Source organism: Theobroma cacao, chromosome 7, assembly GCF_000208745.1.
Source record: "Theobroma cacao cultivar B97-61/B2 chromosome 7, Criollo_cocoa_genome_V2, whole genome shotgun sequence".
In the NCBI taxonomy this organism is placed as follows: Eukaryota; Viridiplantae; Streptophyta; class Magnoliopsida; order Malvales; family Malvaceae; genus Theobroma; species Theobroma cacao.
This window is the reverse complement of record NC_030856.1, coordinates 4,615,372-4,640,801: the sequence shown is the minus strand read 5'-3', so window position 1 is coordinate 4,640,801 and position 25,430 is coordinate 4,615,372. Positions and strand designations below refer to the sequence as shown.

Sequence of the window (25,430 nt, the reverse complement as noted above, 5' to 3'; positions counted from 1 at the left end):
CGAGCTTGACCTACCTTGCACTTTTATATGTTAAAACAGCATTGACAGGGGATTTCTTTATGCTGAAAGACAGTAGTAGTTTTTCTTCATAACACTTCTCTGGAGTTTCCACAGCTGATGAATTTGTTACTGAGTTAGATCACACAAATTAGTTGCTGCAAAGCTGAGGTTTGTTGAGAAGAGCAATAGTGATGGTGGTTTAGGTGAGATACTATGTTATTCGATGCATGGCTTGGTACCACTTCTTGACATTTTTACTGCACCTTTTCAGTCGCAATCACAGTGTTAAACTAGTCCTAAATAGTTATAAGCTGATCATCTCATAGAACTCCTCTCTGTCCTCTTTCTTTCCCTTTCGATATAAACTACAGAAGCAGAGGTAGAATGTTGAAGTGAACCATCTTATGGACAAATTCCACAACCATCCATTAAGATTCAATTTCTTTTTATGAAAATATGCAAAGTATAGTTTATATTGAAATAACCTGAGAAAAGAATTGGACCCTGAACATGGTTTTAAATTCTTTGTCCTGAGAAGAACTAAGACACAATATTCTAATAGACATTGAAAGAGATTCATCTCATTGTAAAACACAAAACTCCAAATTCTTACAACTGTACTTGAAAAAACCACTCACTTCACATAGAAAAAGAGACAAATCAAGGGATGTATTACATGGACAAATTTACGACAATAAACAGCTGATGAAGTAACAATGAGATTAGGAACAGAGGAGACCATTAGCTGCTGTTTCATGAGACATATGCTTAGTAAACTTGCCTTCTTCCTCTTTCAAACCTTCCGCTCCAGCTTCTTCATAGTCTTTCTTCAGAGCAGTAAGATCTTCACGGTTTTATGAGAATGCATTTGCCTTCATTCCTTCACTTGCATTCAAATCAATGAAGTCTTGTTGGTTAATTTGGGAGAAAGCCTAGGTCATGACTGTTGTTGCCAATCATGCACTCAGGCATGCTACACATTAACAATATCACCCTCAAGGTGCCATTGTGACTGGCTGGTAAATGATGCCATCCTTAGATCTCGTATGGCATTGCGATCTAGCTGCATTTTTTATGCCAAACAAAGCACAGAATTCTAATTAAAAATCCAGATTGTATTGTTTGTTCCAATCTCAGAAGTAGGAAGGGAAGTGCTACTGCAAAAAAGCATTGGACCTTGAACATGATTTTAAATTCCTTGTTCAAAAAAGAGCTAAGAAGCAAAATTTTAATAGAGATTGAAAGAGATTTATCTCATTTGACAAAATAAAACTCCAAATTCTCACAACCGTACTTGAAAAAACCACTCACTTGACATAGAAAGAGAGACAATTCAAGAGATAAGTACATGAACAAATTTCAACAACAAACAGAAAATAAGATGAGGAACAGAGTCTACCATTAGCTGCTGCTTCATGAAACATATGTTTAGTAATCTTCCCTTCTTCCTCTTTCACACCTTCTGCTCTAACTTCCTCATTGCCCTTCTTGAAAGCAGCGACATCTTCACGGGATCCTAAGAATTCACCTGCCTTTGTTCCTTCACTTGGATACTAATAAATGAAGGATTGTGGCATACAGCAGACCAAACTTTGGGAGAAAACCTAGGCCACAACTGTGTTGTTGACAACATCTCGTATGGGATTGCGATCAAGCTGCATTTGTGATGCCAAACAAAGCAGAAACTTCCGATTAAAAATCCAGATTCTAGTGAATTTGTTCTCAATCATTGAGGTAACAAACAAAAGGGCTGAGAGAAAAGATAAATGCTTTTCCCTCGACAGAGTATATGAAATAATGATAATCAAACCGCTTATAATACATGATTATATATGAATTTGAAATGCGCTAGATGTCTACTAACCAACAAACAATCAGATGTGGCTACTTGCTTTTGATGGTAGCGATATGAGCATCTCACGATTCTCACCACCAATCGAATAGACTATCAAGAGGGATGCTTCAAATCAATCAACATAATATAAGAAATATAAGAAGGAGAGATGCTTTACTGAGTTACATACCATTCTTGTCAGGCAAATAAGGAGAGAGATATACAAGTCAGAGCCTCCAGTGCGTAATAAATGGCTCAAATAGGGACTTGGCATTGGGATGGTCCACTTCACCGAATCCCATTATTCGGTTAAGAGAAGGAGGCAGAGATGGTTAGCCATCATTAGGCAGACTTGCATCTGATTCAAGATCTGAGTTGGCATCTAATTCAGGAAGTGAGTCATAATGTGATTCAGGATCTGAGTCGGTATCTGATTCAAGAAATGAGTCGTAATCTGATTCAGGATCTGAGCCGTAATCAAATTCAGAATCTGATTTGCAAGGATCTAAAAAATCGTCGGATTTCAAAATTGGCCCCAGTACAGACTTTGCATTGGGATGATCCCACTCCACCGATCTCAGCTGCTTCTTTGAAGATATAAAGATTGCCTTAAGAGAGGGAGGAGGAGATGGTTGGCCATCATCAAGCAGTGGAAGATACAGAGGAATCCTCTGTAATTTTGAACAATTAAAGATTCCAATCTCTTCAATAGAATCACACACCATTACTCTATTTGCCGCACAAATACTTTTCAGCTCCGGTAAAAGGTCCAAGTCCAATATCCTTAGTTTGGGAAGAGTCAATGGGATGGTATTACTGTTACTACCACCCATTCTTTCTTCTTCAACGAATTCCATCTCTGATGCTATTATTTCCTCCATTTGGTGACATTCCAGAACAGTTAACTCTTCCAAATTTGGGAGGTTACTTTGCACCCAACTACACGTGAACAGCTTTTTTATTTTTTCACATTTAAATATAACAATTTCTTTAAGAAAAGAAAACTTGCCATTTTGCATTGGGATAAACCATGGAAAAAACACCTCTTCTTCTGGGAAATCAACAATGCCATAGTTAATTCTCAATCTCTGAAGATCGGATGGAAACTTGACACCATTTCTACAGATTGGATGGGAACAAGATAATTCAATGTATTTATCCGATTCGCAGAATCTATAGAAATTTTTAATATCCACAGCCACGTTGTATCGAATAAGCTGTTGTCCTCGACTCTTCAAAGCTTGCACAAAAGTATTCAATTCATTCAAGTCAAAAAAGCTCCCTTCAAAGAACTCCAGCTTCTTTAACTCACCTATCTCTTCTCCTCGGACAAATGCAGAACTTAGCCCCAAGTCTCGCAGGCATGAGAATTTTGATAATATTCCACTAGGGACTTCTTCCACCCACAGATGAAGATAATTGAGATTTACCAACCTGTCCATCCCATGCGGGAGATTCTTGATTTTACTGCCTAAAAGATCTAATTTCTTTAAAGCTTCTAGTTTTGAGAAAGATGGCAACTTTTTTAAATAATCACATCCTCTTACCGATAACAGAGTGAGAGCTTCCAAGTTAGAGATGGAACTTGGTAAAATTCTAAAATTATTCTGAGAAAGGTCAAGAACTTTGAGTCCCTTCATTTGCTCAAAGAAACAATCTGGAATACTCCTTATGCGACAATCGGACAACAACAAAGTTGTGAGCATCTGGCATTTTGGTGGTGACATTTGTGATGGAATTCGCAAGCCATAATTACTCATCAATGAAACCTTTTCTAAATCTTCTGTCCATTCTTGTACATGTGGTATCTCTTTCAATTGCAAGCCGGCTCTTACTAGGAATCGTGGTCTCGTGATGCGTAGCACCATGTCTCTCACAAGATCATGCAACTTCACAGCTCCGACATTTTCACCATTTTCTAACAAGCAATTATTTTTGAGTTTATTCAATATGGTAAACCCTTGATCAAGCTCTGCTTGTTGGCTATCCATTTCTTCCACAAGCCCCTCGGCAATCCACAAGTTTATTAGATCATATTCATAGATATAACAATCTTCGGGATATAATGCACAACAGAGGAAGCACTGCTGGACTCTTTCACATTCTAAATGGTCATAGCTAAATTGGAGTTGTTGAAGTACCTTTTCATCTAACCCAGTCACACCTCTAACACGTTTACTTAATTCATTTCGTGCATTCCTCCATTCATGAACATTTGTTATGCCCTTCATACTGCTAGCTACTGTAACTATAGCTAGCGGCAAACCAGCACATTGTTCAACAACAGATTCCACAATTGGTAACAGACCTGGATAATTGAGAACATCTTTACCTACTTTCTCCAAAAACAAACTCCATGCATCTTGTTTTGGAAGATTAGGCATTCTAATTTCTCGACAACCCAAATAGCGACACACATCCAACATCCGAGTCGTTACCACTAACTTACTCCCGTTAGAAGGCTTGGGGATTCCTACTTCTTCAAGGGACAACTTGTCCCATAGATCATCTAAGATTAACACATACCTGCCTTTTTCATTCAACCATTCGAATAGCTTCCCTGCCCTTATTGTTTCATCCTCATCTTCGCGAAGCTCTTCTCCAATTGCACGTAAGATGCCATTTTGAATTTTGGAGATGTTCATCTCCTTTGATACAGTGATCCATATAACAATATTGAACTTTTCAGTCATTTTTGAAAGTCGGTTGTTGATGATCTTCATGATTGTTGTTTTACCTAATCCTCCCATTCCCCAAACACCAATCCTTCTAATATCATCATCCATCAAGCATGTCCAAATTTCTTCCATACAGTTCTCTGCAGCTTTCCCAACTAAATTTGTTGTTGACAAAGCTTGTCCAATCCACGTAAGGTCATTGACTACCAAACCTTGATCAAACTTACCCTGTTGAAGAAGCTCCTCAACTTCTTGTATCTTTTTTAAAACATCTTTCATGAAAAATCCACGTGAGATGGAAATGCTTTCCACAACTCTTTGTTCGAGGTTTTGTATCTCATCATTTATTCTTTCAACATTTCCCAACCATACATCAACTTGTGACTTCAATTTCTTCCTCGGATGCAGCTCTGCCTTCTTTCTTGATTCAACGTCTTGCTTCAGGGCATTTAAATCAACCAATTTTCTTTTTAGGTCAATCGTTTTCTGGTCAAGGCTTCTGTGGTTGTCCCAGCATTTAACAACCACATTCCCAGCAGTCTCCATGTCTTCAGTCCCTACATAACACCAAACTAGTATGTTATATATAATATATTTTGGTAGATTTTATCCACATAATCATCGCCACTTACAAATGAAGTAGACTCAATAAACTTGTAAGCTACATTGTTTTCTAGGATACATGTAAAGAGCTTTAATTAATTAGACAGGATGGATATTACAGATGTGAATCAAAATGATTCAAAATGTAGAAAATGTAATTATTAATTAGACAGGATGGATATTACTTGTAAAGAGGGAAGAAAATCACTCTAGAAGTCAAAAGCATGTCCTAAAGTGTAATTGTAGGTAATTATGTATTATCAAAATGATGAACATAAATACATGAAAACAACTTTTTAAATGAAAGGTAGATGATTGTTGTTTCTATGTTCAAAGAAAATCAATCTTCTGTCTTTGCAATTTTCAATTAACTATTATGTTGGAACAATATTTCAATTTTCAGGTTCTATCTTTTTAAAGATTATGGCATGTTAATATTTTCCTCTTGACCAGATTAAATAAAGTGGAGAGTTGGTGAAGCATTCAGAGGTGGACAGAAATAATGAAACAAAACATCAGGCATAAATATATGAAATATAACAAAACAAACTTTCTTGCTGTTAATGAGAATCAAGAGAAACAGATATGGGAAGTTATAGTACCTTTCCTGACTGGCTCTGATATTCGAGAGATCGTAAGCAGAGCGGAGACGAAAGTAGTGAACAAATTAAGGTTCAGAAACTGATAACCAGAAAGCTTCTTCAGCCAAACCTTTTGTGGCTAAAGAATGCGGACAAAATGTTACATGAAGAGCACATATATACTGGAACTAGGTATGCAATTTTCTTGCATTTTATGAAAATAAAAAAGAATCAAACAATGGGAAGTTCAAATGTTTCTTCCCTACCTCACTGATATAAAAAAGGAATATGATTCTTGACCCAAAATTTGCCTTAATTCTAAGTAGCAAATTTCATTCATTTAATTTTAAACATTCTGCTTAATGAGTAAGGCTTTTTAATGCAACCCCAACATCAATCCTAGTTATTTTATTACCCTTCTCTTTGCTGAAACACTAAATAGATGTTGGTTGCCCTTATTTTGTCATTTGTCAACCTGAAAACCTCATCTAGAGAAACGTAATCCCTTTGAACTAGATCGATTACTGCCACTATACATGAGATTATCACTTCCCTTCTAATAGTCTACCTATTCTTTCATCCATAAGAACAGATATTCATGTTCAAGAATACTTGCAAAAGTATTCTCCAGATTCACTTCTAACATATTGTATTGGAAGCATGATAAAGAATTTAGTAAGCAGCTCTGTTGCAGTACATGAAACTTAAAATTAAGTTGCAGAGAATGGAAAGCTAAAAGTACCTACCTTTGACTGGCTGATATATACTACTTGTTGTTTAGAGATCTTAACTAGACAAGAAAAAGCAGTAGCGAGCGAGAGCCCTAATAAGAAGTCAGTGAGAGAAATCAATTGGTGCTGGCAATGTGTCAGACTTAATTACAAAAAGAAATATATGGCATTAATTAGAAGCATAAAAAAGAATCAAGCAAACAAATCTGTTGCAGTTTGTGAGACTTAAAACAGCAAATAGAATGTGAAGTTAAATAAATACCTATCCTGACTAAACTTGCTTGGAGATGGTGACTGCAGAGAAACAGCAGCAACACTAAACAGAAGAAACCAAAACGAAAACCACCAAAGTTCCTTAATTAAGAAAAGAGCCACTGAAATGGTTTTCTTCTGCCTGCGCTGACTCACCTAAACTTAAGAAAATCCCACCTCCAACAGAAAGAAAACCAATGAAGGAAGGCTGAGACTACAGTGACAACTGAAAAATCTTCCTTGCTAATGATATAACTCTGCTACCATTGAGAAGATGCATAGAGCAATCAAATCATACGTTTAGCATAGGTAAAAGAAATTCAAGAAGAGCTATAAAGGAACAAATTATAGCAATTCAATTTCTTTGGAAAAATATAGGAAATCAATGCAGCTTCGGAAGAAGAAAGAGAAAATATATACATACAAATTAAGCTCCATAAGAAAAACATGGCAAGATACCAAGATTTGGTGTTGATTATAATTTTTAAATTTCACAAAATTTTAATAGAAAATAACAATCATGGAGAGTGAATTATGTGCAAGAATTAAAAGAAAATATGAAGAACTTAAGTAGATTGGTAATTGTTACTATACATTCACAATAGTTTGCAAATTATTATAATAATGTTAGAACTTATTTTTTATTAATATTATAACTTTATTTGAAGAGATTCTTTTGTTCCAATAATTAACATTGATTAGACTATGCATATGGCTATAGAAGCCTTTTCTAAGAAGAACATTAACAAAATCTTTCTTTTATTAATTACACAAACCAAAAATAAGGGGGGGAATGAGGAAATCCACTAGCATGAGGAAGGAAAAGAAGAGAGAAGAAAGGAATATGAGAAGGAAAAATTGAAAAGAAGAAAAAAGTCGGAAAAGCAAATTAAAGCCTTATGTGTGATATCCAACTTTATTGTTCAAATTTTTCCATTGCTATTTGATGTGACATAATATTGGAATTTGGTTTCTCACCTAATTTTACAATGTTCTAAGTTGCTACGGCTGGGCTCCATTAAAATACAAATGAAATGAAATCATCGACAGTGTTAAATTTCAATTGTTGCTCGGAAGAGATAACTTTGAGGTATTAAAAAGTAGGTTAACTGCTTGAAAAAAATAGATTTAATTGCCTCAATTTTGTTGATTTTGGCAATAAACAAACAGAAAGAGACAAGTTTGTGCATGGCAGCTTAAAAGAATATGTTGATCAAATTTGCAATGAATAATATAGATTATAGTCAACGTCAATGACAGGACAATATATTCTTCTACGACTGGATTTGAAATCGAGCACCAAATAGACACTTTTTGCGACTAGATTTGATCATGAAACACCAAATTCATGCTTCTTGCGATCAAATTTGGTCATGGAGTGTCAGATTGACATTTCTTGCAGCCAGATTTGGTCATGCAACATTAGATTGACATTTTGGATGACCAAATCTGATCAAGGAGAGTCAAATCGTGCTTTTTGCAATTAGATCTGGCCATGGTGGCCCTGGTTGGCCACTGTCGCCCTTTGGCATCCTTTGAGGATAAAGGAAATTTAAAGAGAGGAGGGAGATAGGTGAGTAGAAAGATGAAGAAAAAGAGTTTGTTTTATATGTGTTAGTAATTTTTGAATCAGGTTAAATGTATTTTTATCGATAATTTTTTATTTTATTTAGGCGAAATACCCATTTCAAAGAGTCAATAATAAGTATTTCGATCTGTCTTGAGATGATCATTCAGTGAAGCAAATAATTTCATATAAAGAAAATAAAAAATAGAAAAAAATACTATTCCATCCCTTAATCAAACATGCCATAAGTTCATAGTTTAAAGCTAAAGTCAATATTGTGGAGAAAAAAGAAAAGAACATACATAAGAACTCAATCAGAGAATAAGGAACAAGTCATGACAAGCACGAAACAGATTTAAGCAAGCAAAAGCACACATAGAAGAGGAATAGCGAAAGTAAAAAAATAACCTGTGTGGACGCCCTAGCTAGGATGATACTTGTGCAAGACTTTGAATAGATGAAATCAGTGAACAAAACGCCTAGCAGATGACAGGAAGCAAACTTCGTTGCTAATTATTGACCCTGCCACAAGGAGTGTATATATCAAAGAAATACTGAATGATTAAGTACCGGTAAAAGGAGAGAAGTAGAACTGTGCCTTAGCGTCTTTATAGATATTCAATCAAAGAAAAATGGGGTGGGAAGACAAGTCACTTTCGTGGAAGTTCCCACCAGGAAGAATCAAAGAAAATTGCAGTCTTGTGGTAAATTTCAAGAAGGTGCCACTTTAATTTTCATTTGACAATTTATCGGCATTTGCATCATTTGCATAAGTTATGCAATATTAGCAAATATCATAGTGAGTTGGGATTAGTTAAACCGTGTTTTTGAGTGATTTACTAACCAAATGAAATAAAAAATATATATAGGACCATCCAAGCTTGTTCAATTTATTTTCACTAAATATGTAATAAATTGGATTCGAGAATTTGATTTAATGATTATATATGTTTTTATATACAAATTAAAAAGATAAATTTGAATCCTACATAAAAATAAATAAAAACAATGAATCTATAATAAATTATCATCTGTCAAATTTCTAGTTACGTTATTCTTATTAGTACTGATTGCATCATGAAATACTAGCCAATATGAATTGAGAATCACTTACCTTGGAGCTGTTACATAATAATGCAAATATGAATTGCTCTTTCTTGTCTTCTGTTTCACAACAATGATATGTCATGACATTGGTTTCGGGGTCACTTCCCTTAAAGGTGCTTTAAAATAATATAGAGATGAAAACGTGAGGGTGAATGGTGCTTCATTTTTCTTAAAGACACAATAACCCAAGCTACTATAATTGCTTAGGAAAAAGAAAGCACCCTAGAAGAATCCGGGATATAATTTATGCAATTAGTTACTTTGTCCAAAGAAAAGTTCGGTGCAAATTGAGCCGAAAGGACAGATGAAGCAATCAAAGTTCATCCATTGTGTTTGTGGCGAAATAAAATATTAAAAAGTTAGAGAAAGAGAGGGGCATAAGTGGATTCCCCATTATTGCATTATCTTTTCTGACAGAATCACTGTTCCTACTTCTCCATTATTGACCTCACTTCCTATCTTTCACACGTACTAACACTGGTATGAAGGGTTTTCTTGACTAAGACAGCTTCTGTTACTGTTAATTCTTGAGGACATTTATCTAAATTATACAATTTTGTATGATAGATTCCCCTCTTACGTGTCCTGTAATAGACTTACTACATTAATCAGAATTTATAATTTAGAAAGAGAATTAGTCCATCCTGAAAATTGAAAATTAAGTACCCGAGTCTTGAATTCTTTTCTTGGTGCTGATATAAAAAGATTTGAGAATGCTCAAAATGAAATAGGTTGTAATCTAATGAATTCAGTCTATTTTATAAGGAGACAGGAAACGAAGTGCTCTGTTGTTTGAGGGAGCTTCAACATCACACTTCATATTAGCAGTTTTCCGATAAGTTAACCAGGTTGTTAGTTCCTTGATTGATTTTTCCAGTTAACAAGCCATATCAGATTACTAGACTTGAGAAATATAGAGAAATAAAAGGTACAAGATGGCAATGAAAATCATTTGGTAAAGATATTGATGTAGTGTTGCATAACATTTTTTGGCCAAATAGTGACATATAATTAAAAACAACGCCACTGAGCCTCCAAAAGTAGGAGTAGGAGGAGATGGTAGTCCATTCTCAACTAGGGGAAGAGATTAACAGCCTCAATTTTGTGGGTTTTGGCAATAAAAGTGGCAAATTGCCAGTTAAAAAAATCAGAAGGAATAAGCTGATCAGCTTAAATGACAATATGTTCTTCTCATGTGCTGGCAAGTAATTGCTTTCAAATGGATGTTTATGAAATCAACCAATATGTTTGCTGATTTTGGCCTTATATCACAACACTCATCAGCTTTTAAGAGTTCAAACGTTTCGTAAGCAAATTACATATTAAGGCTTAGGATCACCAAATGTTGTAAAATTTGCTCTCCTCTTCAATCAGTGACTGAAAGAAATTGAGATCAGTCCGACTATCAATAAAATTCCATTTATAAATTACAAACTGGGCTATTTTTTGCCTTGGTAGCACTACCAAAATTGTCAAAGTAAGATTCGAACTCCCTTTAGAGTAAAATGTAGGCTGATCTATTATAACAAATTTAATATTTGATTTTACAGTCAATTATAAGTTGATTAATTATCTCATAAATAAGTTACGAGGTAGAACTCCTCGCTGTCCTTTCTTTCCCTTTCAATATTTAATTAACAAGCAGAAATTCCATTTTTTTTTATGACAAGAACAATATTGTGCACAAATTCTATAACCAACTTTAAGATTAAAGAAAAGCAAAGTTCTACTAGCTCCTTGTCAAAGATCTCCCAATCTTCGGGATATAATGCACAACATAGGAATCAATGTTGGATTCTTTCATCTTTTGAATGATCATAGCTAAATTGGAGTTGCTGAAGTTCCGTTTCATCTAAGTCAGTCACACCTTTTACACGTCTACTTAATTCATTTAGTGCATTCCTCCATTCATGAACATTTCTTATGCCCTTCATACTGCTAGCTACTGTAACTATAGCTAACGGCAAACCAGCACATTGCCCAACAATAGATTTCGCAATTGGTAATAGATTTGGATAATTTAGATCATCTCTACCTACTTTCTCCAAGAACAAACTCCATGCATCTTGTTCTAGAAGAGTGGACATTGTTACTTCTCGACAGTCTAAATAGCGACACATCCAACTTCCTAGTTGTTACCACTAACTTGCTCCCATTAGAAGGCTCGGAGATTCCAATTTCTTCGGGAGACAGTTTGTCCCATAGATCATCTAAGATTAACACATACCTACCTTTTTTAGTCAACATTTCGAGTAACTTTCCTGCCCTTATTGGTTCATCTTTAGGAAGGGTTACTCCCATTGCACATGAGATGCTTTCTTGAATTTTGGAGATGTTCATCTCCTTTGATACAGTGATCCATATCACACTGTTGAATTTTTTAATCTCTTTTAAAAGTTGGTTGTTGATGATTTTCATGATTGCTGTTTTACCTACTCCTCCCATTCCCCAAACTCCAATCTTTCGAATATCATCATCCATCAAGCATGTCCAAATTTCTTCCATACAGTTCTCTGCAGCTTTCCCAACTAAAGTTGTTGTTGCCAAAGCTTGTCCAATCCACGTAAGGTCATCGACTACCAAACCTTGATCAAACTCGCCTTGTTGAAGAAGTTCCTCAACTTCTTTTATCATTTTTAAAACATTTTCTGTGTGAAATCCACGTGAGACGGTACTGCTTTCTGCAACTATTTGTTCAAGGTTTTGTATCTCACCATTTTTTCTTTCAACATTTCCCAACCATAGATGAACTTCTTTCTTGAGTTTCTTCCCTGGATGCAGCTCTACCCTGTTTCTTGATTCAGTGTCTTCCTTCATGGCATTTAAATCCTCCAATTTTCTTTTTAGATCCTTCATGTTCTGGTCAAGGCTTCTATGGTTGTCCAAGTGTTTATCGATCTTATTCAAAAGAAAATCCATATCTGCATGTCCCTACTTAACATTTAATAGTATGTCATGATATATTCCGGTAAATTTTATTGTCGTAATCATAGCCACTTATAAATAAAGTAGACTCAATAAACTTGTAAGCAACATTGTTTTCTTGGAGACGTACTTGTAAGAAGCTTATATTAATTAGACAAGTTGGATATGAATGAATTAAATTGAAAATATTTTGTTTTTATAATTGTATAGGCCACTAAAGGAAAGAAAATCACTATAGAAGTCAAAAGCATGTCCTAAAAGTGTAATTGTGGGTAATTAATTAGATATCATCAAAATGATAGAACAATAATACATGGAAATTAACAACACTTTAAATGAAAGGCAGATGATTGTTGTTTCTATGTTCAAAGAATTTAACAGCCTGTTGGATATGTTGAGAAACTCTTCTGTCTTTGCAATTTTCAAATAACTAACGTGTTGGAACAGTATTTCACTTTCCAGGTTCTATCTTTTTAAAGATTATGACATTTTAATATTTTCCTCTTGACCAAATTCAATTAAGTGGAGAATTGGTGAAGCCTTTGGAGGTGGACATAAATAATATAACAAAACAAACAAACTTTCTTGCTGTTAATGGGAATCAAAAGAAACAGATATTGGAAGTTGAAAGTACCTGTCCTTACTGGCTTTGATATTTGAGAGATCCTAACCAGAATAGAGAAGATAGTAGCAAACAAAGATTCAAAAACTGATAACCAGAAAGCTTCTACTGCCAAATCTTGGGTGCCTAAACAATGCAGGGAAAATATTACATTAAGAGCACATCTATACTGAAATTAGGTATTCAATTTTCTTGCATTTTATGAAAACAAAGAAAGAAGTCTTCCCTAGCTCACTGATTTCAGAAAGGAATATGCTTCTTGACCCTAAGCTTTTAATGATGAAAATGAGAAACAATAGTCCATGAAAATAAACCAATATGTTGTAGCAAGTGGCTTTAAAATGAAGATTTTTATGAAATAAACTGATATGTTTTATACAACCAAGCAGTAAAATTTGAGTGTGAGATAAGTTTTAAATCGATTCACCAAAAGTATTCTCAGTATTCAAGAATCATTCAATTGGAGCACTTGCACAACACCATAGGGACGTAAAATATATTGTATTGGAAGCATGATAAAGAAAATGTTGCTCAATTCTGTGTTTATTCAGGATTGGTGATGTTGTGTAGACTTTGAAAATGTAATATTTGCTACTTAGCCTGAGGGCATAGGTGTTAACTGGGGGTGCTTACTGTAATCTGATGTTTCTAACCATCTCTATATGAGATGTCTAAGCTGTTTTAGCTTGTTAATAAAAGTAATCACTTGTTTGAGCAAAAAAAAAAAAATCACCATACTCATCAGCTTTTAAGAATTAAAAAGCTTCACAAGAAAATTACACGTCAAGGGTTGCCAAAGTGTTGTAAAATTTGCTTTTCTTTCCTTCAATCAGTGAATGAAGGAAATTGAGATCAGGCCAACTATCAACAAAATTCTATTTATAAATTACAAACAGGAGATCCACATAAGGTGTGATTAGCTCTTAATATTGTTACTAGTTTCACTGCAATGCCACTGCTATTACCTTAAGCCTATAGTTTAAAGCTAAAGTCAATGTCTTTTTTTTATATATATATAAGCTTTTCTATATTTCATTGAATAAAAGTTTAGGATTACTTCAGTTGTAACTCTCCAAACAGAGAACAAAGATTATTTGGGCATAAGTCCCATAGAACCTGTTAGCCCTGTACATGTCACGTCCAGAAAAGTGATGCTAAGCAAGAAACATAGCCTTAAGAGCTAAATTCAATATCTAGGTCTAAAAAAGAAAAGAATAAAAGAACTCAAACAGAGAACAAGGATCAAGTCATGACAAGAATTAAACAGACTCAACCAAGCAGAAGCATACAAACAACCGGAGCAGCGGAAGTAAAATTACCTGTCTAGAGGATCTAGGTCGGCTGATACTTCTGCAACACTTTGAATAGATAAGAACAGTGAAGAAAACGCCTAGCAGATGACAAGATATATATAAGCTTCCTTGCTAACTATAGAACCTGCTAGAATAAATGTATATAGCAAAGAAATACAGACTCAAGTACCTGTAAAAGGAAAGAAATAGTAACTGTGCCTTGTCGTGTTTATAGATATTCAATCAAGGAAAAAGGGGGTGGGAAGAAAAGGTCAAAGAGAAACAAAATAAAGTAAGACGAGAAATGAATATATGAGTGAATTGTTATGGTCTTGGTGCCGCAAGGAAGAACCGCTGCAAATTACATATTTCTCATTCGTTGTTTAATCTTTCCTTGACAATTTGTTGGCATTTGGGAGCCCAACTACTGATTGTTTTATATTTATTACTAATATTGTATGCAACATTGGGATTATTTCATATTGCAGCTTAAGTGTTTTCATGTTACTTATAGCGTTAATAATTTTGCCATCCATCTTTTTCATAGTCTAAGAAACATGTTTTTGACTTTTTGTCACTTTGATCAAGATGTTGTAATTTGAAAGCATATGTTCATAATTTGTTTATAATTTGCAGATGTATCCTTGGGATACAAAACCAATAATCTGTTTTGTTTTTTTAATTTAATTCACCTAAGTAATCTCAAGATTCAAGAATCAATTAATTAGAATACAAAATCAAAACTCACGTTAGATTATTCTTGCCTTGTTGATAGTGAGGTACGGTGGATGTTGATTAAGGTTTCTTAGGTCAAGGAAGGTTGGTGGTGAACGTTTTTTGCGTTGATGCTCTCTGTTTTGGTTTGGGAGTTCTGGAACTTGGTTTGCTGCGTCAGTTTTATGATTGTGTAGGGGACGTTCTTTTCCCTTTCTTCTAATGCACGTGTTCTCTTTGTTGATGCTCTCTCTTTTTGGTTTGCTTTGTTTGGTCTTTCTGTCTTTTTGGGGCTGGGCATTGGGACGCTCGGGAGATTTTCTTCCTGCTCGAGGGCTGTTTTGATGTGCAGGGGACATGTCTTTTTCATTGCACAGAGTTTTTGTTGTCGGGTGGGAGAGGATTGGGCTGACTGGAACTACTCATGGCCCTCTTCTTGATCCATGGTGTCGTGTCTTAGACTTGGGACACAACAAACGCCGTACACCAGTAAGATATAACCCTACATACATGTAAGGTTCAAAAACATATATTTTATCCCACTAACTAAAAGGGTCAAATATATTTATGAAAATATAATGATTTACAAAGCTAAGTCTATCAACATAATTCAAAAGGAATAAAATTTGATAATGTTCAAAACTAAGATTCCAATCCTATAAAGCTTAGATATCGAGATAAAATCCTGAACAACTAATTTAAAATAGCTCAATGTTCATAACATTTAAACAATCCCAAAACAATCTAAATTCATATACTAGATTACGAAACATCATCTTCCGAAATTCTTGCTTGGTTGATGAAATCACAACCTAAAAAAAATGTTAAGGAAGAAGTAAGTCCAACAATTCAGCAAGTAACTAATATCCTTTCAGCCAGATTAAGCATGCTTGTAACATTTAGGTCAAAATATCGTTAATTATATAAATATCCAAAACAAAATTTAAGTAATCTCATTTAGAATTATATTATTCCAAAATTTCATTTTCATATCATAGAACAAAACATACTTTCACAGATATTTATATTTTTATTGTTTTCCTGTAACATGCTATGACCACACTCAACTTTTGTGGCATAGGTCATAATCATAAATCACAATTAACCATAGTAGCATGAGTCATAAGTATATTAGAAGTAATTATTGGTTGCGCTGAACATGCATCACAAAAACCACTATTCTGAAATCGATGCACGGTTTGAAGATCGATCTCTAATCATAAAGTACATGTCCACAAATCCAACAATTAACCCCCATTGGCAGCATCGTAATATAGTCATACTAGAAGACAAAACGAAACATATTTCTAATTACCCAAATTCACAAAATCGTAATATCCACTTTTACCAAAACACATATCGTGCAAATCAAAGCATATTCGTTTCAAAACGAAATATTTTATATTTGTATTCACAAAGATAGTCATATAACATATATTAGACAAAATTATATTTGAGTTTCAAAATCATAAATCACACTTTGCATAATTTACATTCTAAATCTAACATATGAAAATCATATATATGCATTTTTGCATGCTTAACTCGATTTTAACATATCATAGGACAAAATATATTATACATAATATATGAAATTCATTTCACATTTGGGCTAATTTTGAACGTGTAAACACACTGAAGAGATATTGGTTACTTATTTGATTTGTCAAGTTTACTTTCAAGCAGAAAATAACGAAGTCCTCTTAGTTGCCTAATATTTCAAGAACATACATACCAAAACTTAGAACTGAATTTGCAAATAATTTGACAAAACGATTTTCCGTTGACTATCTTAAGCACTTAGGGTGTGTAGCAACTTCTATTGCAATTTAGGAACATTTTCGATTAATAAAGTAATATTTTATTTTTTTGAATTAATTAAAAAAATAAATAAAATTGAGAATTAAAATTAAATCATAAAATTAGTAACGATTTTAATTTCTAATAGATATATAATATTAATTTCATATAAAAATCATATTTATAATTTTTATCCTTAATTTTTGATATTTTTATAAAATCTACTAAACAAATAAATTTATAAAATGTAAATATATATACTTTTAGATATAAAAATACAATAGAAATCATATATCAAATATTTATGATGTTTACAGTAAAATTTATCAAAAATTAATTAAAATCAAATTTTAAAAAAGTTAACAAGGAATTTTCTAATTTATGAAATTTTCAGAATTTAGATGGTCATTTGACTTACTTTGAGCTATTGTAACTCTTAACCTGAATTGTTTCCAGTGATAAAATCAACACCAATTTGAAGTGTTCATATCATACTAGAGCACCAAAATTTGTTTCGAGCTATTGACACCAAATTAGAATGCTTATTTCATACTACAAAAGCCTTGAAAAAAAAATAACCCAAAATGTTACCAGAATATGGAGTTCCAGTGACCCAAAGATGGGTCATCAAAACTATTAAAATCAGGTTTCCAGTCAATTTAAAAAATTTATATCTTCCTAACCACAAAGCTAAATGAGATGCTACAAAAACCATTAGAAAAATATTTTCAAGACTTTTCCATTGGTACCCACCATACCATCGGAAAGTCATTGGAATAGTACCGGATTTGAATGAAAATTAAGGAAATACAAAATAATTTAAGATTTTTATACCCAAACTATGAAAATACAATCCTAATCATGACTTAATCAACAATCTCTTGAATACTTTTCCCTTTTCTCTGTCTTTCTTCTTCTTTTTCGAGGTTAAGCTTTTTTGATTGCCTTAATTTTTCTTATTTAAAACATAGTAATGTAAAACTAAGCCTAACCTTCTCTATCTGTTTTTTTTTTTAAAATGTGGTAACTGTGCTTAACTTCTCTCTTAAACGTGATTTAACCTGATATTGTCAAGTAAATAAACTGACCTTACCCTTTTCTCTTAAATGTAGTAAATGAAAACTAAGACTAATTAGAACTTCTTTATTTGCTTAAAAACCTTATCTTCTATTTTCTCATTATTAAGGCACCTTAGGTTATAATTGCAAATAAATAAAATAAATTAAAACAACATCTATTTATTAATTTTTATAAAAACTATAGCTTAATAAATCTAAATGTTTTATAATATATATTTTTGGTGAGGGGTCTTACTTATGGGATTTCTGTTCCTTTGGTGTTGTACAGGTTCTGCTTTGGTCTTTGCTCGGCTATGTTGATTGATTTCTCTTTGTTCCCTTAGGACTGCGCATGAAGTACGTGAGAAATTATCTATGAATGTTAAAGAAAAAACTAAAAAAGAGAGAAGAAAAAAAAAAACAGACAAAAAGAAGAGAAAAGAAAAATGATGAAAGCATTGGAAAAAAAAAAGGAAGAGATGAAAAGAAAAAAAACAAAAAAAATACATAACAACAAATCAACTATGAATAAGGCAATAAAGATGCTCAAAAAGTCTTAATTATTTTGTCAATTGTCAACCTGAAAACCTAATCTAGAGAAATGTAAGGCCTTTGAACTTGATTGATTACTGCCACTATACATGAGATCAGCACTTCACTTGTAATAGTGTACTTATTCTTTCCTCTATAAGAACGGATATCGATGTTCAAGAACACTTGCAAAAGTATTCTCAAGATTCAAGAATCATTCAATTAGAATACTTGCATAATACTATAGGGATTCTAAATCTACATCTACACTTGCTCATGGAGGAGTATATCTACTCTATTCTCTGAAAGTAATCACGTTTTCCTCTGAATAGATATGCTAGAAGACAAAAAGTGTGCAAGTTGTCTATGTATCAAAGCTCATGCAGTGGTAAGTATAAGTGAAACAAAGAAGGAAGAAATTTAGTGTAATGAGTCCAGTTTCAGGGAAGATGGGTATGGGAGAAATGTATGGCAGCTTAAAAGAATATGTTGATCAAGTTTGCAGTGAATACATGTAGATTATTGTCAACTAAATGGGAATATGTTCTTCTAAGGTTCTGGACAATAGTAATTGATGTCAAATGGATATTTACGAAACGAACCAATATGTTTGAAACAATCAAGCAATGAAATCCAATTGTTGTGATCAATTTTAATTTGATTTACCTAAGCAATTTTAAGATTCAAGAATCATTTCATTAGAAACACAACCGAAGCTCATCCTAGGTTATATCTATCTTACTCTGCAATGGTAATGGCTCGTTCCTAACAACGACTAAAGGAGAGGAAGCTTCTCTTTCTTTGTTGACCTGCTGAAGAGGTACTCAAAAGCCTTGGACGCTTAATTATTATTGTGGATAATTATTGCTTTTATCCCTGATTATGATATTACAATCACTTTTGGCATAAACATTTCCAATTGCTTTCATTGTCTTATTAGCTACATACCGATTCTAGCTGATTTTGCTCTTCTATCACCAGACTCATCGACTTTTAAGAATTAAGAGCATGTTGATTTACGAATACGGAATAGAGGAAAAAAAATAACTATTCTGTGAGAATAATATAGGACATGAATATTATGTAGTTTGGTTGATATTATTTTAATGTTTAGTTGGTAAAAATAGTTTTGAAATAACAAAAGAATAAGTGATGAAAAAACAAAAATATCCTTTATTATAATCTATGATTTTCAGTTTAAAATATTTAATTTTTTTACAATTTATTTAAAATATTAATAAGTTTTCAATTAAAAATTTAATTTGATTATTTATTTCTATTTTTTCTCTAATTTTTTATTTTTTAAATATTAAAATATTTATAATTTATAAGTAAAGCCTTCATATGATTATTTTATTTTATTTTGAAAATATTAAAATATTAAAAATTTATAATTAAAATTTTTAAATTTTTATTTTTATTTTATTTTGATTTTTTCTTTTTTTCTTTTCTTTCTTCTTGGTTGCCGAGTAGGATTTGGCTGTTGGGCAACAAATTAGGCATTTTTTGCTGGTAGATTTGATCGTGGAGTGCCAAATCGACACTTCCCATCATCGGATTTGGCCGTGGAGCACCAGATCGATACTTCCCACAGCCAGATCTTACTGTGGACTCTAGGTCTGGTTTTGCTGGCATCAATTGGTTGCCATTGTCCTCTACTATCCTCTGGTGGTGGAGGAAATTTAGAGAAAGAAGGAGAGAGGCAAATGAGTAGAGAGAGAAAGAAAATGAGAAAAATGAAGGTAGGTTTGTAATTGTCAAAATTAGTTAAGGGCATTTTGTCCAATGACTTTTTTATACTATTTGAGCCAAGTGGAATAGTCATTCTGAGGGAAGAAGTCGATAATGGCTGTTTCGACTTTTCTGGAAAAGACTATTCTGAGAAATTATCTTTCCGTAAAACAAACAACGGGAATAAATAATACAGGGAGAATGGCTATTCCCATTTCCCCGACCAAGCATGAAAGTTTAATAAACAAATTACAGTGAGTGGAGGAAATTGAGATCAGTCCAACAAGCAACAAAATTCTATATATAAATTACAAACAGGAGTTCCACAGGAGGGGTAATTAGCTCTTAATATTAATTGTTACTAGTTTCACTGCAATACCATTGATATTACCCTAAGCCCATAGTTTAAATCTAAAGTCAATATCTTGGTGACAATAGAAAAGAATAGAAGAACTCTATCAGAGAATAAGGAACAAGTGGTGACAAGCAGAAGCATACAAAGAAATAGAATAGCGGAAGTCAAAAAATTACCTGTCTAGAGGTCCTAGATTGGCTGATACTCGCGCAAGACTTTGAACAGATAACAACAGTGAAGAAAAGGCCTAACGGTACCAGAGGAGAAGATATAAACTTCCTTGCTAACTATAAAACCTACAGTAAGTGTATATAGCAAAGAAATACTGAATGATCAAGTACTGGTAAAAGGAAAGAAATGGTAGCTGTGCCTTATCGTGTTTATAGATAATCAATCAAGGAAAAAGGAAGTGGGAAGAAAAGGTCGAAGAGAAACGAAATAAAGTGCTAAGGCAGGTTCAAAGTAAGACCAGAGAAATGAATATATGAGTGAATTGTTATGGTCCTGGTGGCACAAGGAAGAATTGAAGCAAATTGCAGGCTAGTGGAAACTGACTAAGGATAGATATAACTACCCTGTGGGAGGTACAGAAGAAAGAAGGCCAGCCTGAAGAAATTAAGTCCAAGCGACTCCCTGTAAGCATACCGTGGCAATTGAGAAGGAAAACAACGTGAAAGAATTTTCATACTCCTATTATAATCTACCGACTTCCACAAAATGCATTTGTTTTGTTTTGTTTTTTTTTTTTTTGACATTCAGATAGCCATTGCCTCAGGTTAATCTCACAATGGCACTGTTGAAGAGAAACAATAATGTCCATTTGAACCTGTTTAATTTGCTTCTAAATAAAGGCAATGAATTGTGACCGAGTTGTTCAAATTAAAGAACTGAATCAATGGATTAACTATTGATTGTTTTATATTAATTTCTTTAGTGTTTTTTTTATTGGTAACTACTCTGTCGTGGGTATAGACGAAAGTCCAAGGGAACACCTGTAGGCATGGCGTGGCAATTAAGAAGGAAAACACTGCGAAAAATATTGAAAATTTAGTTCATCCAATAATAGCAGTAAAGAAATAATAAATGTCATACTCCCATTAGATTAAATAATTGTGTGTCCTTATCTTCCACCTAACAAATTTAAACTAATTCAATGAATTAACATAAAATTTAATTAAAATGCTTTCGTGCTCGAATTAAAGAGCTAAGTCAATATGGGATTAAGAAAAGCAAAAAAATGATGAATTCTAAGTCAATGGATTTCATAACTTTGACAATATCAGATCACCAAGCTTCAAAGCGACCGTTCATAATTTGAGACCTTTTCTCCCTCCACTTCTCCTTCACCCCCCAGCCCCCTTAGGGCATGCTTGATTCACGAATATATAATAGAGGTGAAAAAAATAGTTATTATGTCGGAATAGTATAGCATATGAATATTTTATAATTTGGTTCATGAAATGAAATTGTCATTATAATATTGTTTTAATGTTTGGTTATTAAAAATAGGTTTAAAATAACAAAAGAATAACCGATGAAAAGACAAAAGTATTTTTTATTGTAATATATGATTTTCAATTTAAAATATTTTTTTGACAATTTATTTAAAATATTAATAAGTTTCTAATTGAAAATTTAATGATTATTTATTTTATTTTTTCTCTCTACTTTTTATATTTTAAAATTTTAAAATATTAAAAATATATATTTTATTTAAAATGTTAATAATTTATAAGTAAAATTGCCATATGGTTATTTTATTTTACTTTTAAAATATTAAAAATTTATAATTAAAACTTTGAAACTTTAAAATTTTTATTTTTAAAATGTTGTAGCAAGCGGCTTTAAAATGGAGATTTATGAAATAAACCAATATATTAATTTTATACAACCAAGCACTAAAATTTGACTGTGAGGTAAGTTTTAAATCGATGCACCGAAGGTATTCTAAGGATTGAAGAATCATTCAATTGGAATACTTGCAAAATACATAGGGACCAAAAGCATATTGTATTGGAAGTATGATGAGGAAAATGTTGTTAAATTCTCTCTTTTTCCAGGATTGATGATGCTGTATAGACTTTCGAAATGTAACTGCCATGTGGAGAGTTGGTTTAGAAGAAAGTCCAAGAGACCCCGCCAAGCATGGCGTGGCAATTAAGAAGGAAAACTTAATGTTCAAAGATTAAAAATTTAAAAAAAAAATGTCTTACTCCCATTAAATTAAATAATTGTGTGTCATTATCTTGCACCAAACAAATGTAAACTGATTCAATGGATTAACAAAATTTAGATTAAAACATGATTTCGAGCTCGAATTAAAGAGCTGAGTCAATGGATTAAGAAAAGCAGAAAAATGATGAATTCCAAGACAATGTAGTTCATTCTTCGTCTTTTTTTTTTAAATGTTTTATTGCTAATACTGTATGCAACATTGGAATTATTTCATATTGCGGCTTAAGTGTTTTCATGTTACTTATAGCGTATTTAATTTTGCTATCCATCTTTTTCACGGTCTAAGAAATATGTATGCAAAATTAATGTTGTAAAATTTGCTTTTCTTTCCGTCAATCAGTGACTCAAGGATATTGGGAACAGTCCTACTATCAACAAAATTCCATTTATAAATTACAAACTGGGCTATAAAGTAGTTTCAGCATTTTTGTTTTTGAAAGGTAATTTTATTAACACCAAGTCACTATGCCATCCAAAGTCTTTGACTGTTTTCTAAAGACTTCAACTGGCATGAAACATCAAGCTTGTGCAAAAAAGAGGAGATACACTTGCAATCAGAAATTGCTTCGCATAAGGTTCGATTGCAATTTCCCTTCCTAAACTGAACCAGCGGAAAAATAATAAGGCTCTCAATTCTTATCCTAAAGACCTGTGCTGTACAAAAAATTAGCAAAAACGCAAGGTTTCATCAAGCACGTCTTTAAAAAAAAAAACGTGACTGCCTTAGAAAAAAAACATAGCAGCCCCTTAACCAAACAAACAAATCTCTGTGAAAAAAATCTCGAAACAGAGAAGACAAGAATATTTAAGTAAACATAAATTCCTTTTCTTTAATGACACTGTGGACAAATTCCACAATAATCTTTAAGATTCAATTTTTTTATGGAAATATGCAGGTACAGTTTTATATTGAAATCACCTGAGTAAAGAATTGGATCTTGAACATGGTTTTAAATTCCTTGCCCTGAGAAGAGCTAAGGAACAAAATTCTAATAGACATTGAAAGACATTCATCTCATTGAAACACACAAACTCCAAATTCTCACAAACGTAATTGAAAAAACCACTCACTTGACATAAAAAGAGAGACAATTCAGGCGATGAAGTACATGCACAAATTTACAATAGTAAACAGAAAATAAGATGATGAAAGGAGTAGACCATCGGCTGCTGCTTCATGAAACATATGTTTAGTAATCTTCCCCTTCTTCCTCTTTCACACCTTCCGCTCCAACTTCCTCATAGTTATTCTTGAAAGCGGTAAGATCTTCCCGGGTTCCTAAGAATTCACCTGCCTCCGTTCCTTCACTTACATACTAATGAATGAAGGCTTGTGTGGCATACATCGGATCAAAGTTGTGCTCAATTTGGGAGAAAACCAAGGCCACGACTGTGTTGTTGACAATCATGCACCCAGGCATGCTACACCTTAACAATATCTCGAATGGGATTGCGATCAAGCTGCATTTGTGACGCCAAACAAAGTACAAAATTCAGTTGTAGTCTTCAGATTGTAGTGAATTTGTTCTCAATCACAGAAGCACAAAGGGAACTGCTATTGCAATCACCTTCAATTGGCAATCGAAAGATATATCATAATCATTGAGATAACAAACTAAAGGGCTAACAGACAAGATAGATACTTTTCCCTAGATAGACTAAACGAAATATTAATAATCTGATCACCTATACTGTATGATTATATTTAAAATTGAAATGCACCACTCACTTGAACATGATTTTAAATTCCTTGTTCAAAAAAAAGCTAAGAAGCAAAATTCTAATAGAGATTGAAAGAGATTTATCTCATTTGACAAAATAAAACTCCAAATGCTCACAACCATACTTGAAAAAACCACTCACTTGACATAGAAAGAGAGACAATTCAAGAGATGAAGTACATGAACAAATTTACAACAATAAACAGAAAATAAGATGAGGAACAGAGTATACCATTAGCTGCTGCTTCATGAAACATATGTTTAGTAATCTTCCCTTCTTCCTCATTGCCTTTCTTGAAAGCAGCGACATCTTCACGGGATCCTAAGAATTCACCTGCCTTCGTTCCTTCAGTTGCATACTAATAAATGAAGGATTGTGGCATACAGCGGACCAAACTTTGGGAGAAAACCTAGGCCACAACCGTGTTGTTGACAACATCTCGTATGGGATTGCGATCAAGCTGCATTTGTGAAGCCAAACAAAGCAGAAACTTCCGATTAAAAGTCCAGATTGTAGTGAATTTGTTCTCAATCATTGAGATAACAAACTAAAGGGCTGAGATCCAAGATAAATGCTTTTCCCTCGACAGAGTAAACGAAATAATGATAATCAAACCGCTTATAGTATGTAATTATATACGAAATTGAAATGCACTAGATGTCTACTAACCAACAAACAATCAGATGTGGCCACTTGCTTTTGATGGTAGCAATAGGAGCATCTAACGATTCTCACCACCAATTGAATAGACTATCAAGAGAGAGATGCTTGAAATCAATCAATATAATATAAGAAATATGAAAAGGAGAGATGCTTTATTGAGCTACATACCATTCTTGTCAGGCAAATAAGGAGAGAGATATACAAATCAGAGCCTCCAATACGTACTAAATGGCTCAAATAGGGACTAGGCATTGGGATGGTCCACTTTACCGAATCCCATTATTCCCCTGAAGATAAAAGGATTCGGTTAAGAGAAGGAGCCAGAGATGGTTGGCCATCATTAGGCAGACTTCCATCTGATTCAGGAAGTGAGTCATAATGTAATTCACGATCTGATTCACGAAGTGAGTCGCTTGATTCGCCAGGATC

At 33.3% G+C, this 25,430-nt stretch overlaps 2 protein-coding genes across 3 annotated transcripts; both read right to left on the bottom strand.

The window, feature by feature from the left end:
* On the bottom strand, positions 498–7,047 carry LOC18593894 (probable disease resistance protein At5g63020). 2 transcript variants are annotated; one of them, XM_018124984.1, is made up of 7 exons: positions 6,690–7,047; positions 6,443–6,519; positions 5,718–5,835; positions 2,025–5,069; positions 1,865–1,945; positions 1,400–1,655; positions 498–1,063 (listed from the first exon to the last, which is right to left on the bottom strand). In XM_018124984.1, exon 4 carries the CDS (start codon positions 5,056–5,058, stop codon positions 2,167–2,169), a length of 2,892 nt encoding a protein of 963 aa, XP_017980473.1. In that variant the 5' UTR covers positions 5,059–5,069; positions 5,718–5,835; positions 6,443–6,519; positions 6,690–7,047; the 3' UTR covers positions 498–1,063; positions 1,400–1,655; positions 1,865–1,945; positions 2,025–2,166. The 2 variants fall into 2 exon arrangements, with proteins under 2 accessions (XP_017980473.1, XP_017980472.1); XM_018124983.1 differs by lacking the exon at positions 1,865–1,945.
* On the bottom strand, positions 11,385–12,272 carry LOC108662723 (disease resistance protein RFL1-like). The gene is made up of 2 exons (XM_018124225.1): positions 11,939–12,272; positions 11,385–11,881 (listed from the first exon to the last, which is right to left on the bottom strand). Exons 1-2 carry the CDS (start codon positions 12,270–12,272, stop codon positions 11,385–11,387), a joined length of 831 nt encoding a protein of 276 aa, XP_017979714.1.

Excerpts from the sequence above, each read along its gene's own strand:
- LOC18593894 (XM_018124984.1), bottom strand. The coding sequence starts at position 5,058 with ATGGAGACTGCTGGGAATGTGGTTGTTAAATGCTGGGACAACCACAGA.
- LOC108662723 (XM_018124225.1), bottom strand. The coding sequence starts at position 12,272 with ATGGATTTTCTTTTGAATAAGATCGATAAACACTTGGACAACCATAGA. Across the intron at positions 11,882-11,938 it reads ACAAGGCGAGTTTGATCAAG|TTGGGAAAGCTGCAGAGAAC; the intron begins GTTTGGTAGTCG and ends CAACAACTTTAG.